The 18,164-nt window shown below is 40.5% G+C and overlaps 1 protein-coding gene across 1 annotated transcript; it reads right to left on the reverse strand.

The window, feature by feature from the left end:
* Positions 1-761: 761 nt before the first annotated feature.
* Positions 762-15,072, reverse strand: LOC133530349 (probable sodium-coupled neutral amino acid transporter 6). The gene is made up of 9 exons (XM_061868256.1): positions 13,639-15,072; positions 7,380-7,572; positions 6,309-6,429; positions 5,795-5,907; positions 5,097-5,229; positions 3,325-3,481; positions 2,515-2,683; positions 1,790-1,915; positions 762-1,305 (listed from the first exon to the last, which is right to left on the reverse strand). The coding sequence occupies exons 2-9, from the start codon at positions 7,561-7,563 to the stop codon at positions 800-802; spliced, it is 1,509 nt and encodes a 502-aa protein (XP_061724240.1). The 5' UTR covers positions 7,564-7,572; positions 13,639-15,072; the 3' UTR covers positions 762-799.
* Positions 15,073-18,164: the final 3,092 nt, after the last annotated feature.

Here is an 18,164-nt window from a genome sequence, read left to right on the forward strand (position 1 = left end):
GAAAAGGATTAGAGAGGTCACCGGTGACCGCAGAGCTGGCAGCTTCCTCGCTCAAAGAATTAGTCTTGCGATACAGCGAGGAAATGCTGCTAGCATCTACGGCACCATGCCGCAGGGGGATAGTTTTATTTTATTTTAAGTCTATTTTTATTTATTTTTAGATCTAGATTTTAAGTTTTGTAGTTTAGTTTTTAGTATATTTATAAATAAGTTGTATAACTTAAATAATGTAAATTACATATTATATTGACGAAAAAAATATATGATATACATTACCATGCAAACTTCCATATAATCATTTGAAACGAAATAATTCTTAATTACGGTGAAATATCAAACATTTGTCGGCCATTTTGTAATTGTAATATTCGGCATTCAGCCATGATTAATAATTATGTAAAAATATTTTAAACGGCTGTTAAATTAATCAAATTATTTAATTTTAAACATAAACAAAACTATTAAATTACAAACGTCAGTATTTTAAAAGTAAAACTCATTTATGCTACTTGTTTGTATGAAAAATTCACATAATTTAAAAAAAAAGCTATATAGCTTTTTTTTTAATTATGTGAATTAGCTATATAACTATATAGCTTTTTTCATAATCCATAACTCCCGCGGAAACAAAATAGGCCTTTGTCCTTCAGTACACCTGCATGTAATAAGAACTTTTTCGAGCAAGTGTGATGAAAACAAAACATATCGATCACGACAGACGTTGTTCTATTAAATCGTTATTTTAAACTTGTAATAAACACTCTGAAATAAAATGTTTTTGTATTACTGAGATCACTCCTTATATTTTCGTAGTCGCCTCCAAGAAGCTTCTCGCCGCCGCAGTCGCGTTGTACAAGCACGGCGTCGAAAACGTCGCAGAACTCACGGCATCCGACCAACTCGAATATGTCGACACCACTGTTGCAACCAACCCCATCGACATCACTAATAAAGCCAGAAATATATCGTACCACTTAATCTTATACTGCTCCAATTTGGAATTAAACTCGTCATGAGTCTCAACAAACGTTTTGTACTGAGTTTCTAAAGCGTTGTGAATAATGAGCGGGAAAGCGTCGCCATTTTTGCTTCCACCATTTTGTTCGATGGATTTAAAATCTTTGAGGTTAGACTTCGCATGGCACAGCTTTAGGAAGAAGAGAGGTGGGAATATGAACATTAGCGGGCCGGTCAGAGTGGATCCGACTAGACCCATGACCACGTCGAAGCTTGGCACGCTCTCGCCGAGAAAAACAGCCAGGGCGACAATGCTGGAGCGGACGAGACAGCGTTGGCAGCTGAAATCTGTAAAAAGGCAATAGTAATTTTTTTGCGTATTTATTGATATTATAACACAATCCAGTTAGACAAACTTTATTTATAAATTATTTAATTTTTCCAGTACATTCGGAGATATAAGTACTTCGACAAATGGAAGGACAGGCAGACAGACCCTACAAAGCAAACAAGTTCAAATTATGCAGACAGACCCTAAACACAGACCAGTTCAAAATTTGTATGAAAGTCATGCAAATTACCATAATTTGGCAGTATGAGCCAACACATGTTACAATTTCCAGTTCAATTGGAAGCCGGTAGATAAATAAGGTATTTTATTTTATTTATTTATTTATAAAAAATTTTGGAGGTGAATTGGAAAAAAAATATTTAGAGACGATGGTGATTGGACAGCGAACAGCTGTTCTCGAAGTGTGGAACGCAGAATAGTGTTTTTTTTTTTGTGTATTCTGGAAAATTGATTAACTGGACTAGCGTATAGTGTTCCAACCTCTGGGTATGTGCAGCAGGTCCTCGACGTGCTGGAAGAGCGCGGAGTTGCCGACGGCGCTAGAGAGGCAGAGCTGGAGCGTCACTAGTAGCGCCACCACGAACAACGCTATGGACGGCGGGATCCCTGAACCAACGTGCAATATCCAAATTATAATTAGGTTTTCATAAAGTAATGACGATAAACACTAAGAATTTCGTACATAGTAGACCCTTCATCTCCTATTTCTATCACACGCGCACATTGCAGTCCCGCTCGTACAGTGGCATTTATCCACCGGCATCACCGGCGGCATAGGCTAGTATCCTACTATATATTATAGTGGCTCTGTGAGCTGTAGACCTAAAGACCCCAATAGCCCCGCCATTAAAAAAAAACTGATTCGACTAAAAGTGTTTAATTATTGAACCTACTAACAAAATTTCACGAGAATAGATTCGAGCGACCTGTAGAGGAGAACATCGGGACAAACGAAAGAATTTTTGCCCAAGCTGAAATGGAGACCTTGACTTTATTCGGTCAGTTATAAAAACGAAAATATGCCCAACATTTATCAATTGCCATTACAAGTATATAAATTCAGTCAATATTAAGAACAACTGACGCCCTAATTTGTTCCACCACCAGGCGCTCAGCAAAGAAGCGAAGCGCTTTTTCTTTCGTTCATGACATCTAATTCAGTTTACTGGGACAAATAATTATCACGGCTTCATCTTCCTGTGTACCTTGCAGTATGTTGCTCTCCACCGCACTCCCGTAGCGGTACGCGGCGAGGGCGGACGTGACCGCGAACAGGGCTCCGGTGAAGGCGAACCCGCTGAACACCGCGCGGTTGATCTTACGGCTGTCTTTCATGTCCACTTGGATGGTCAGCAGCATTGGGTGGATGTCGAACTGAAAAATAATCACGTCAGCAATAAAAGTAGCGGGTCAAACTACGCGCATCAAGAATAGGTTCATTCTCTAATAGCTCAACAAAAGGAGATTCTCTATATCTATTCAAGCGGCGTTCATCCCGTGAATGGTCGTATTGAAAAGCTGTTGAATGGGGGCCCACCAGTCACGGGTCGATGCGAAAAACAGTATAATTTTGACAGATACTTTTGAAAGCGAATTGTGTAAAGATGTATTTCTATTTGGAAAAGTATGACCAGGCACAAATTCAAAGATTTTTTTGGTTTAACAAAGTCAGCAGATTCTTCCTCCAAGGCAAAGTTTTATTATTCAAAGCATTTATGAACAAAAGTTATCTAGCTCCCGTCTGGCTACTTGCCCGAAGTAATTAAGAATTGCATCTGAGTCACGTTCCAGAAGGAAATGGTTTACAAGCGACACTGGACTGTTGGTTGGTATTGTACCTACCTAAAAAGGTATGATGCCATAAGCAACCACCGAATCAGAGCTAGGTTTGGTCCAGCATACCGACGCTGGGCGGCGACGAATTGTCGGCAGAATACATGTCCCCAGACGCAGAAGGCGATCGTCAATATATAGTTGATAAGCGGCAGTGGACTGTTGGTTGGTATGGTACCTACCTGAAAAGCTATGATGCCATAAGCAACAACCAGGTCTTGAAGCTGGGGCTGGTCCAACAGACCAGCTCTGGGCGGCGACGAGTCATCCAGCAAGATGCAGGTCCAGATGCAGAGAGCGACCGTCGACACGATGCCCACGGATGTTACTGCTAGCGATCTGCAGACAGGTGCCCGTTTATTAATTACCTACATTAAAACCGTTTTTACAAGCTTTTATTTCGTTTCACCAGTTCCGTTGTCTTTATGTCTGTAATCTAACCTTGCAAGCTAAATTAAGCCCACTTCCCATTATTCGATGGAACTGAAACTTCTCATACTTATGTAAGTTGGGTGACAATGCGTTGTCATTGTACCATCCAGCTGATCTGATGAGGGTGACCGGAGGTGGCATTAGGAACTTTGTGATAAAACAACGCAACCTCATTGTCTTTGAGTTCCACCTATTCTACATCTCTAGCCAAACCGCACCGGCCATTTATACCCTTTACTAGCGACATACTGACGACTAGTGACGTAATGACAACCTACCAGCGACAGGCGACGTAACGGCGATATAACGACGAAGTAATAGCGACATAATGACGACATACTGACTATACTAGCAACGTAATGGTGACATACTGGTGACAGGCGACGTCACGGCGAGATATTGGCAACAGGCGACGTAATGGTGACATATTTGCGATATACCGGCGACTAACGACATAATTTTATTTATTTTATATTTTATTTTATAATGTATTTTATTATTTTTTATTTTATAATGGCGACATTACAGCGAAATACCGGCATCTAGCGGTATACTGGGGATGTAAAAGCGATACTGTAATATAATAACGATATACTGACGAATAGTGACCTAATGGCGACATACTGGCGACAGGCGACATAACGGTGACATAATAGGCACATAATAACATTATACCAGCGACTGGTGACAGAACGGCTACATAACGGCGACATTGCGACATATTGTTGTAATATTGCGACATAATGTCGTTTTAGCGACATAATGGCGACTTATTGACGTAATAAGAGAAAAGAGAAGTAATAAGTACCTGGCGTCATAACAGTCAGCGATAAACGCTTGTATCAAAAATTTTACTCGTGATAAATGCTTTTTGAAATATAAAGGGGTGGGTTAACACAGCAAGGTTCACATATCTCCTGTGTACATACCCAAAGCTTTAAACCATATTTTTTAACAGAACCCGTTATCCTCAGGAAGGGGTACTCCTTTTCTATTTACCTGTGTGATACAATTATTATTGTAAGCACAAAACTGTTAACTACACACACAGGAGTGATAACCATTGTTTTAAAATATTACGTCTTACCTCCTCCTCCTTCCTCCTTGCATTGGTTTCCTCATCACTGAGGATCGTGGGCACTTCTAGAGAACAGCTTCTCTTTGACAATCTGCCGCCACCTCTTTCTGTCTGTCACCGAATGTAGGGCATCGTGGAGAGTTACATCAAGAGCTGAGCGAATTTGGTCTGTCCATCTCATTGAGCTCCTACGTCTCGGCTGATCGTCTTTCGATCTTACCAGTGATAACCACCTTTCCAGGTTACACTATGTTTTAGCAATAAGGCCAAAATACTCAAGCACTTTGCGTAAGAAGATGGTAGATGTCTGACCTAATTACCATTTTGAGAAGGTGAGTGAAAAGTTATTAAATTTACTAGGCTGGAGTTGATACGAGGGGCTTCCATCCGCGGTCAGCAGATTAGGAGTTTAATGACCCAACGTTCTTTCTTCAGATTACTTACTTCATATCCTTAGGAGAGCCGAGCCACATGACTGGGCAGAGCAGCAACCCAATAATGATCATCCACACACAGTAGGAGATGCCTATCTCGCCCCCAGTGATCTTCCACCAGAAAAGCTGCATGCTTTGTGATGCTGGAAGAAAATATGTCTTATTATTGTCTGGGGAGCGGTGGGAGCCCAACGGATCTAACGTCCGTCTTTCAATCCGGAGGTATAGCAGGTATACTGGCGTTATCGGTTTTTTGGAACTTATGTATGGAATAACATTTGATATTTAGTATTTATCGCTATTTTTCGGTGAAGGAAAACGCCGTAAGAAAATCTGCATATGTACATGCGAAAAAAAAATCTAAACGTTTATGTGAAGTGAAAGCATATGCCCAGCAGTGGGACACGAAAATACCTAGACCGAATTATTATTTACATTGTTTTATAATACATGCACCACTTAATATATCGGCAGCCTGCTGCGGCATACCCTGTAACTATGGTCTATTACACAATAGATTGCATGAATTAGATTTGGTCTTGTCAATAGTACTACCCAGCTGTCAGGTTCCTATCACCAGGCCTTAAGCCCAAGAGGCCCTTGTACTCCAATGGTTTGATGCTTTACTGCGAGAATATTATGCAGGTCCTTCCCATTGAAGACTTCACCAAATTTTTATTCATTACAATGTATAGGCCAGGCACATACCGACTATAAAGTTGGGCACGCCAGCGCTGAAGACCGTGGCGTCAATGAGGAACGTGACCAGCCGTCTGGCGTGCTGCCCAAACGCTAGCTCCGCCACGGCGGCGTACGGATACCTGCAAACAGTGCCAAGCGTTACCAATATTACCATCGAATGTAAACTGTTGTGAGCTATACGAACAATAAAACTAATTTACTCACGTTTTTTAGTCATTCGCGCGAGATGTTTCGGGAACTCTAGGTCCCCATTTTCAAACATGTAAGTTAAGAGGGAAGAAGAGAAATGAATTCTATGAAATTCCATTTCGGGAGAAAATGGTTTCCACTAAATTCTAACAAATCACTTTGATTTTGATGTCGATCGCATAATATATTCTAGGTTTATGGGTTCCGCTTTAAAAAAACATCATTTGCATTTCCCGAAAATACCATGAATTTTTTAAAGCTTTAAGAAATTTTGTTTTAAAACGCCTTTATTGATGAAATAAATACTTAATTAAATGTCACCATAACTAACCTGTTCTTCTCCCGGATGTCAGGCGTGATCTGCCGCGCCAGAATCCAGCACCGACCGAGCAGCATCGACGTGTATATCTGCAGCCCAAACACGGCCAGCACCAATGGAATACCGTAGTAACCTGTACCGAAAGAAAATCAGCAGCCGCCCTTAGACTAATTAATAATCGGAACACTCTTCGCGCGCTCCTGTCAACTATCTACAATAACTATAGAAGTCTAACTAGAGCTGAAAATTATAATCAAATATCGTAATGCCGTGCAAGAGATTTGACATATAGAATTTCATTTTAGTCAACCAACCCTTTTATTGACCAACCACAACTTTTTTTTAAAGGGGAATATAGTGTATTGGGTATTATTCAAAACTACGGGCGGAATATATTTATAGAGAAGAGATAACTTTCAGTGATGTGTCTGATAAATTCAATCATAAGATCCGTTTTTCGAAGTCTAAAATGTACTGAGAGCTTCGGCTCAAAAGACGGTCTCTTACAAGTTATAAAACTTCTTCTTCTCAGTCGTTTCGCTCTTGACAGAGCGGTCGTGGTCACGTTGAGGCGTCCATGTAATAATAAAACTTACCGCACGCGATTACGCTCTTCGCCAGCGCGATGATCGAGAACACACCGAACAAGTCGATGATGCACAGTGCACAGCACACTGAGCCCTCCTCGTCCCGCCGGCGGTGTTGTCCGAGTGTTGGGAGAGACGCTTTCAAACTCGCGGCTGAATCGCTGCAAAATGTCGCCGTGTGCTACCTACCTAATACCATAATCAGAGCACACTACGCGCGCTCCTGTACGCGGTGCTAATGGAATATAAAGTTCAGAGCGCGCTTAGATTCTGGGCGCTAACGGCGCACTACCAACTACCTACTACCTACTAGTCTAACGGATTTCGATTCCAGACAGAGACCCCACAATAGCTTCTTCTGAGCATCGACGTCTAGTCAACTTTATGGCTACTGTTCAACGCAACGTTGGCTCACTGCGCAGCGGCCCCATTTTCCATAGCGTTGTCCAGATGCCCACGCTCAAAATCGGTCTCTCTTACAAGTTATAAAACTCACCGCACGCTATGACGCTCTTCGGCAGCGCAATAACCGGGAACACACCGAACAGGTCGACGATGCACAGCACGGTGAACAGCACACTGAGCCCGCCCACCGTCTCCCCGGCGGTGTAGTCGGAGTGGTGAGAGACCAGCTGCGGCTTGGGGGTGCCCAGGCGCTGCATGGTGGGGGGGTACTTCATGGTTCAAGTCTAGAAAACAAGTAAATTAATCATAAAAACAAAAACCTGACTGCTACATATATTTTTGAAATGGTCTTTTCACTGGCTTTCATTTGATACCCATATTACTGTGGTACCCACCCTTTTTCATATGCGGGCGCCATTCTCCAAATTTATATAACTTAGAAATGTCACTACCACAATTCTGACGAATTCAACGACACCTCATATATAAAAAACCGTCTAGCCGTTTGGGTTGTAGGGCATGCCAAAGAGATGAGCACACGAGTGATACGAGATACATACGCTCCTTCTGCCGCTGTCGGGTAAAAAAGCATCAAGGGTTTAATAGTACATTACTATACAAGTTCGAATGGATGACCATCGCTTGCCTAAAGCTGTGCTCTACTCTGAGTTGGCGGTGGGTAAGCGGAAGCACGGTGGTCAGCACCTGCGCTACAAGGACGTGCTCAAACGGCATCTGAGCGCTTGCGCCATCGACCCTGAGCGTTGGGAGGAGCTTGCTGGAAGGAGGTCTTCTTGGCGTTCTACCATCCATAACGGTGTCAAAACATTCGAAGATAACCGCCTCACTAGCCTAGACATGAAACGCCAGTTACGGAAAGAGAGACCTAAGCCCTCCTAAATACGTGTACACGTTCAACGCAGCTGGCCAACTTTATTGTCACGCGTGCAATAGAGTATTTAAGAGCAAGTTCGGCCTGGCCAGCCACATTAGGGCTCATGCTAGACAACGTCCATAATGTGTTTATTTGGGGTCGCCGTCATCGAAAACGATGAGGAGGACTATATATATATATACTATACAAGTCTGATAAATAGGAAATTAGTAACGAGTGGCGATAAATTAAAACACGGCCGAAGGGGGTGTTTTAAAATGCTAATTTTAATTTAATGCATAATTCATTGGCATTGGCGCTAGAGTCATTTAGTCTAGAGCGAAATGTCAGCCTCGAAACTGGTTTGAAAACAAATACATGGACATCTACGTAATAAATAATCGGTCAGAACAGGCCTAACGGGGGATATTATAAAGTATCATCGTGTACATTACAAGCATAAGGGACAATAGAGTACCTTCGCAGCGCTTTGTATAAAGATAATTTTACTCAAAAACGGCTCGACCGATCATGTTCGCTATAGTTTTTATTGAAAGTGTTTTTCTAGTTTTAGTATCACTATTTTTTATGTATTTTTGGACCCATGGTTCAAAAGTAAGAGGTTAGGTTTTTTCTTTCGGAGCGATTATTTCCGAAAATATTAACATTGTTAAAAACTGGTTTATTCATTTTGAAAGACTCATCCAACGATACACCACACTATTGGGACAAAGAAAAAAAAATCAAAAGAAATTATTTTGTATGGGAGGTAGGTACCTTAATTTTTTTTTTAGTTTTTATTTGACCGTTCCTTTGCCTTGCATGATTAATACATGTATTCATGTCAAATGACAGCTTTCTAGCACTAACGATCACGGAGGATATGGCAAAATAAGGGTTTCTAGGTGACTACGAAACCCTGACCAAGGTAATTTTATATCTTAGTTTTTTACGTACTTATCATTATCGATGTTTAGAGTCAGACCAAGATAAGTTGCCAACGATTTTGATAGCCCGGATGGTGCACGGGTTATTTTAAACGTCAAACTTCTATGAAATTATGACATTTACTTGACACTTGCATAGTCTGGGCTATCTAAATCTTGGTCTGACTATAATCGTACAAGGAAATAAGCGGTCAATACCAGCGGGATCTTGGGAGGATGATTAAGGATGAGTCACATTAGACCCGGCCGGGTCCGGACCGGAGCTTCCAGCGCTTCGTTTTCTATGGAAAGCATCATGCATCGTGATCACCGATCATCTGCCATAGAAAAGTAAACGCCGGAGCTCCGGTCCGGACCTGTCCCGGTCTAACGTAACTTAAAGGGTTGGGCATTAAAGGTTGTTGCTCGGCATTAAACTTCAAGGCCGAGTGAGAAATGTCGAGATCCGACGCCGCACCAAGGTGGGAGACGTGGGTGACGTCATTACCAAACTAAAATGGAATTGGGCGGAACATATTGCCAGGCAGAGTGATGGCAGGTGGACCAAAATGTTGACAGATTGGTGGCCGCTTTCGGATGAAAGAAGCGCCTGGCGTCCGTTGGCTCGTTGGGTAGATGACCTTCGAAAAATTGCGGGACACTTCTGGATGCGACTAGCCCAGGACCGGGATAAGTGGCGTACAGAAAGAGAGGCCTATGCTCAGCAGTGGGCGACTGGAGGTTAAAAATGATGAATGAATGATGAAAGGGTTGGGGAGTTGGTTGCCAATACTATTGGGGCATATATATATATATATATATATATATATATAGTCCTCCTCATCGTTTTCGATGACGGCGACCCCAAATAAACACATTATGGACGTTGTCTAGCACGAGCCCTAATGTGGCTGGCCAGGCCGAACTTGCTCTTAAATACTCTATTGCACGCGTGACAATAAAGTTGGCCAGCTGCGTTGAACGTGTACACGTAGGAGGGCTTAGGTCTCTCTTTCCGTAACTGGCGTTTTATGTCTAGGCTAGTGAGGCGGTTATCTTCGAATGTTTTGACACCGTTATGGATGGTAGAACGCCAAGAAGACCTCCTTCCAGCAAGCTCCTCCCAACGCTCAGGGTCGATGGCGCAAGCGCTCAGATGCCGTTTGAGCACGTCCTTGTAGCGCAGGTGCTGACCACCGTGCTTCCGCTTACCCACCGCCAACTCAGAGTAGAGCACAGCTTTAGGCAAGCGGTGGTCATCCATTCGAAGGACGTGCCCGCACCATCCGAGCTGCCGCTGCATTAGTAAGGCCTCCATGCCATACATTCCGGAACGACGCAGGACCTCAGAGTTGGGAACATGGTCCTGCCACTTGATCCTGAGTATAGACCGCAGACACCTCAGGTGGTAAGTGTCTAGTTTCTTTATGTCTGTTTTGTAGAGGCACCATGTCTCTGCTCCATATAAAAGGACAGGGATGATTAGCGCCCTTTAGACGCTAATTTTTGTCTCGAGCTTGAGATCATGGGACCTCCAGACGCGATCTGTGAGTCGTCCGAAATTAGCAGCGGCGTTGGCGATACGTGAAGGTATCTCCGAGGCCAGGGTGTTATCACGCCGGATAGTGCTCCCAAGATATTTAAAGTGTGAGACCTCATCCAGAGGTCTCCCATCTAGATTCAGCGCCGCTGGGTCAGCCTCTCCTCCTCTTGGCGGTTGCTTGAGAATTTGAGTCTTGGAAGCACTAATAACGAGACCAAATTGTTGACATGAGTGATGTAGTGCGTCAACGTAGCCTTGGAGATGCGCCATGCTGTCGGACATGAGGCATATGTCATCAGCGTAAAGAATCTCCAAAATGGAGATCCTTTGAACTTTGGACTTCGCTCTAAACCTCGAAATGTCAAACATATATGGCATATTATAAATCCACCAAAGGCCACCGGAACTTCAATAGGCACCGTATTTTTTTTAAATTATTTATTTCGAAAATATACCTACCTACTTATGACTACATACAAAAACTTCGCCAAACTGAAGACAGTTTGTTGGCGAATAGTGCGCTTTCAATTATTATTATAAGTACTTTGTGCCTGATATTAGGTAGAGAGTTTTCATTACCGGTATTGAGAATCGTCCGAGATTGGATGCCCAAAGTACTATTGCAAACAGTTAAGTCCGCATCTAGGCTAACGGGATACCAATTACGACTATTGCGTCTGGCATTCAATTAAGTATTATGATAGATGAATGGATGGGGTACCTACATTGCAATATAACGGAAATGCAAAGTTTTTGTGTATAAATAATTATCAATACCTACTTACCCAATTATTTTAGTTTTTTTAATGTGTTTTTACATAATGTTATGGAAACATAGTTGCCTTAGAACTGCGCCATGCAGTTAATTACACGTAATTGAAAATATTGTTAAAATATTTCGTAGAGATTTATCTATATTTGGAAAAGTTATCCAGAATATCAAATACTTTTGGTGCGTTGTTTCATCCGCTACTATTGATGCTTGTACTTACATGCATGGGCTTTGGCAGGCACAAACAAGGGGGCAGCTGCCCCCTCCCTCCCCCCGGAGCTCAAATTTTACATACAATGCGTCTCCCTCCCCCACTTCACTGGCTGGCTACGCTCTTGAGTACAGGCACCGATAGTGTATGCAACACTTGTGAGAGACAGATCAGGGGGCCTTGCCAAAATGACAATCGTATATCGATAAATGCTAAACGCAAAAAAATGTATTGGATTGACAGATTCTACGAAAAATTACTTGTCTATTTTCATACTTATTCAAGTTTCGCTTGGCGTTTTCTATTAATGATTGATAACTCGGTTGGGCCCCCTGGAAGGCAAGGCAAATGTGAGAAGATGTTATGGAATAATTATTTTTTTATCATTAGGTATGTTAAATGTTAATTGCCTAACTAGGTACTAATTAAATCTTAGCGCCAATAATTACTTAGCACTTTAATTAGTAAACCTGTTTCAGTTTTTGACGTTACCAATTTAATTAGAAACAAATGTGTTAAATATAAAAACATTACCATCATTACATACACTATTTATTTTTCGATAACAATGAACCAATTCAATTACATAGGTTAATTAATGCCGGTTATGAACTTGATTAACATAATTAAAGGAGATGAATTTCTGAGAACGTGTTATAGTATTTTAGGGTTCCGCGCCCAAAGGGTAAAACGGGACCCTATTACTAAGACTCCGCTGTCCGTCTGTCCCCAGGCTGTATCTCATGAACCGTGATAGCTAGACAGTTGAAATTTTCACAGATGATGTATTTCTGTTGCCGTTGCCGGTGGGCGAGTCCGACTCGCACTTGTCCGGTTTTTTTATTATTATTTTTGATTTGATTTTATGAATGAAATATGGGTCAATGGTAAGGAAATTGTACGTAGTAGTTAAAGACCTTTATTAATCTTAAGTTAATTGATTCCATCGGCTTACGATATTAACCTGATAAGTGTACTTAAATAAAATAAAAAATGACCAAGTTAGAGTCGAATTCGACCACTTTTATTAAGTTATACGAAATGCGCTACTTAGCGCGGGTCTAACTCACACTTAAAATGGTTATTTCACATTTAGTAACATTTATGAACGTAATTAAATATGCGGAGGACACATGCATAATTAATTTTGGACATTAAAAGAAGAACATAAAAAATACTTGACTTAAAAAAAACCGGCTAAGAGCATGTCGAGCCATGCTCAGTGTAGGATTCCATAGTGACCGTTCTGCCAAAATAGACCAAACGGGGGTATTGGTTAGAATCATGTACACTATAAGCACCTTTGCAGCGCTTTGTACATACGTCTTTTATAATTGTTGATGTGCTTGTTTTTACTTGTATGTAAAATCCATGTTGACGTGTAAAAGTGCCCTTGTGGCATATTTGCAGAATAATAAATGTTGAAGTTGAAGTCTTTATACTAAGAAGAGACGATTTCTTGCAATAACTCAAAAACGATAGTTTTCATTGAAAGTATAAATTTATTGAGCTTTTGTTTCACGATTTTTTTTTTTTGTACCCATTGTTCAAAAGTTAGAGGAAGGAGGGACACAATTTTCTTTCGGAGCGATTATTTCCGAAAATATTAACTTTATCAAAAATTTTTTAGAGAATAGAGACCCTTATTCCTTTGGTAAGACCTATCCAACGATCACCACACTATTTGGTCAAAGAAAAAAAAAAAACAAAAAAATATTAATGGGAGTATGAAAATATTAACTTTATCAAAATTTTTTTAGAGAATAGAGACCCTTATTCCTTTGGTAAGACCTATCCAACGATCACCACACTATTTGGTCAAAGGAAAAAAAAAAATATTAATGGGAGTATGGGAGGTACCCTAAACATTTTTTTTTAATTAGTTTTTACTTTAACTATGCCAAATTGCAGCTGACAGACGGATATGGCGAAACTAAGGGTTTCTAGGTGCCTACGAAACCCTGAAAACTAAGTTGTAAACACTCATTAAAAGACAAAAGAACTAGGATAAAAATAAAACTTACCTATATTGTCTCGTTTCTGCCAAAACAAGGGGATTTTTCTGTTCTGATAATAAAAACACATCAACGTTCACTTAATTTACAACAAATTTTCAAAAATAATTCATTAACCGTTACGCCTTCATTATAATTCGAATATTTGATGACTTGAAATATATTCGCCAATTACTTAGGTAATGCTAAAAACGAATACACTGCAATTTTATTTATTATTAGCATTACTAACAACAATCTGTCTCTTAAATACGTCGTTACAATTCCGAAAGTCGCGCGAAAACTTTATTTTTTTTTTTATAGGAACTTTTTAAATTCAGTCTTTATAAGGCACAGAGTTTTGGCAGACGGCGACGCTAGCCGCCGTCCCGCGGATTATATTATGTAACGTAGACTAATTAGTTCATTCTACACTCCACTGTGCAGCACACTCGCACACACAAGGTTTCTTTGAATATCGAACGCGATATTCAAAACTCACGTGAGTTTTGATACATTGCGGCGTTTCATCGATCAATCGGATTCGTTGCTCCTCAGTAATCGGCAGTGTATCGAAAATCGCATATAATTATCCGTGACGTCTGTGGGGCCTATTATGCAATCATATCATCAGATCTTGTACTGGGTAACATCAAATACGTCTGTCTCATTCCACCGCAATTGCTTCCTGTCCTACCGCGAAAACAGAAATTCGCAAATTGCGGGGATCTTTCTCTTTTACTCTCACTAAGACGTCTAGTGTGACAGAGACAAATGCTCGCAATTGACGAACTTTGATTTTCGCGGTTATAGCCGCTGAGGGTTTACCGTGAACATTAACAATCGTTATTTACCTACCTTTCTTTCGCTCTTGCATATTTGAACGATAAAGAGGCAAATAGACGGAGGAGGTATATGGTCGTACGCCCTCTACTTATAGGTTGTTTTCACATTTGCATCGTATCCGCACCCCGACCCGGTGTGCGGACGGGACATCGCATTATACATATATTCATAGCGCCGTCTCGTTCACGAGCATTTTCTTAAAAAAATGGTATTGAAAATCTGATTTTTACATAACTGGGCTTTCTTGGGGTTACTCAGAATCGTCAGGATTCTCCATTCAAAAAATGTCCTAAAACGTCCGTTCCATTACGTCACGTTTTAGTGTGAACATTTTTTAAATTGTATATGCGTGACGTAGTGGAAATGAGTTTTCATAGAAGCTTTGGTGTAATTTTTTGAATCGGGATAGAAAAAAAAATTCAGGCGGAAAACAAATTGGCTGTTTCATACATTTTGCTGGTCTGATGTTGAAATTTCCTACGAGACAGACAAATTTTTTTTTCGCGATTTTGGGGTTGGTCCCATAGTGAAAGTTAACAGGCGCCGCAGAGGGGCATACATTGTATGTAAAATTCGAGTTCCAGAGGGGGGCAGCTGCTTCCCTGTAACAGCTCATTCCGAGACGAGTTTTGGTAATGTAGGACGATCGCTCCATTTATATAATGGAAATTTGAACCGTATTGTAAATAGGACGGTAAAATTGCTTTTAAAAAAAGGTTTGTTCCCGTTCAGTCAGGAACAGTGGCATTCGTAACCGCTGCAAAAAATAATTACGGCTTTTGCTTTACAGATTAGGAACGTACTTAGACGAAAAAATCACTTCATAAAATGCATAGTATAGTGGTGAGGTTCACGCCAAGGGGGTCCTTTGTCGAATTTGTAATCTATTATTCATTTCATAGAGTCGATAATCAGTTGAACCTCAAGATCAAGATCATTATATCTAACGACTTTTTACTACCGTGTTTTTCGCTATCCTAACAATTGCTTTGTTTTCCTAAGCATGCTTAAGTGGATGGGACAAAAATAAACACAAAACACAACAATGCGGACCAAGGACCAAGCTACCAAGCTACTATGGTTTGCTAGTGGCGACGCCCTCGGCAAGTATGTTAAATGACCACAGTAACTCGATATGCGTATCGACGGGGTCTGCGTTCATTGACATGACTTGCTAGCACTTTCTTATACCTCGGTACATTGTGTTTCGACAGCACAGTATACACAGACAACCCATTAAGAGTTTCGTTCTAATTTTAAAACTATGAGTTGGATTACACCGATTTAAACTTTCACGATTTTTACACATTATTAACTAATACAAACCAAGCGGGACTTAATCGCGTATTATAGTATTTTATGCAACAGTTGTATAAGAAAGGTCAAAAAAGGCGAGTGGCGTGAGTTACAATGTGAGCCGGAGCCGAAGGCGTAGGTAAATCTCGTTTTTCCTACGAGTCAACAATAATAAATCTTAATTTAGGTAAAAGTATATAGCCAAGACGCGCGAGCATACCTTGTTACGCGCCCGGCCCGCCCCGGGCCGCGGCCGGCCGGTCAGCGACACCTTCTCGTAACTCATGAGGCCCTGGTACTTGCTACTTGCTAAATTAAATTTTTGGACAGTTTTTTTCTCAATTTTGGCCATCGTAGCCTACGGAGACTAACAAGCAACGCTAAGCGGTCTTCGTAGTCTATGGGTGTTACTATATTACGGGTGTCACATGCGTGTTTCTGACTTATGAAGTAATTGTTTTTACTATGCAACCAAATGAATATTTAGTAAGTTGGCAGCAATGCACTTAGTTTAAAACTGTATTCGTTTTGATTTTGTTAGGTTGGTAGCCATTAATCGCAGTAACGTTATAGCGATTAAAAGCACAAGTGCTGTTATGAGGAATAGACAATATAGACTTTTCTTTAAACCTTTTATGGATGTTCTTATATTCGTGTTAATGAATGCATAAATGACAGATAACAGTAGAGGAGTAGGAAAAGTTTTAAATACCTCCGAAGTTTCGAGGACGGCGTTGTCCCCGTGGTCTCGGTGGTTAAAATTTAATATGCGATGAAGTCCCGTTTGTATTAGTTCATAATATGAGTTGGATTGTAATGTACACTTTGCACATGCAATGAGTTTTTTTTCTCTATTTTGGCCACCGTAGCCTATGGAGACTAACAAGCAACGGTAAGCGTTTTTCGTAGTCTATAGATGTTGATATGAAGTGTGTCACATGAGCGTTTATGACTTATGAAGCAATTGTTTCTACTAAACAACCTAACAATAAATAATTAATTTGAGCTATCGTCTTGTTTCCTCCTCATGACCGCGGCGAGCTGTGATTGGTCAATTTCATTATAGTTGACTAAACCGTTTCTAAATGAATATTATAGTGGAGTTGAGAGCCTATACATCAAAAGTACCCAATTACAGTTTGGTATACTAAATCTTAATTCAACCATTACAGTCGAAGAGTAAGCTAGCTATTACAATATAATAATTTTAAAATTTAAATTAAATTTCGAATCTCGGAGCAAATTTTGGCCATAACGCGACGTAATTAACTAACTAACGGGTCTAATGACGTTAATACTTACAATTCGAAGTGTTGATGAAGTGCCTAATTGCTCTAAATTAATTTATATTATAGCGCATCGTTACTGGTGAATTTCCAATATGACTGGAACTCCGGTAGGGGCCCGGATTCAGAGAGATCTAGGGCCCCTAGGTACTACGGAATTTAGGGCCCCTTCATCTCAAAACCATTGCAAGGTTGCCTGGGCCCATCCCATAGGCCCGTCCTTGTATTATAATTCTATTTCACCGACAAAATCGCAATTGCCTTGTTTTCCATACATCGAAACGGCTTCTAAGCAATAGTAACGTTACATGACGTCACGATGTATTGCCATTTTGTTGGGAGCGTTTCGTCAGTAAAGTGCGATTCCCAGACTTTGACTATCACTTGTGACTTGTATTGCTTAAGGCAATGGGTCCCATACATACATTTGATCCTCAAAACGGATCCCTTTCTTTCGCATAATTATCGAAAGTCATAATGTAATGATAGTCATATTATCATTAGTCATAACTCTGAAAGCGTTAACTTTTCAGGAATTTCCTTAGGTTATCCTATAGATAGGGTAGGTTAGGTTAGGTTTGTTTTATGGCAATCCTGAAAAGTTATGTTTCTGAGAAAAAAACAAATTATGGTTAACGAAAATGCGGACAAACAATACATTATGACTTAAAACTTTATGGGTAACAATAGAGACCCGAGTCAAAACAAACCTCACAAACCTGATCAACTGATACCATTAATTACCATTTGACAAGTACCCTATTTTAACAAACTTCAGCAGCTATTATCAGGACAGACTCTTTGTACAAATTGTTCATAGAATATGTACAAAAAAAAGTCTGACACGGACTTGCGCACGGAGGTTTCCGTACCATTACGCAAGAAACGGTAAAAAATCATGTTTGTTGTATAGGAGCCCATTTAAATATTTATTTCATTGTTTTTAGTATTTTTTGTTTTTGCGGCAATAGAAATACATCATCTGTCACACCTTCATCTGTCCAGCTATCACGGTTCATGAGATACAGCCTAGTGACAGACAGACGGACAGTGGAGTCTTAGTAATAAGGTCCTGTTTTTACCCCTTGGGTACGGAACCCTAAAAATATGCCAAATAAAATATATCCA

The sequence above is a fragment of the Cydia pomonella genome, chromosome 22 (assembly GCF_033807575.1).
Source record: "Cydia pomonella isolate Wapato2018A chromosome 22, ilCydPomo1, whole genome shotgun sequence".
Lineage (NCBI taxonomy): Eukaryota > Metazoa > Arthropoda > Insecta > Lepidoptera > Tortricidae > Cydia > Cydia pomonella.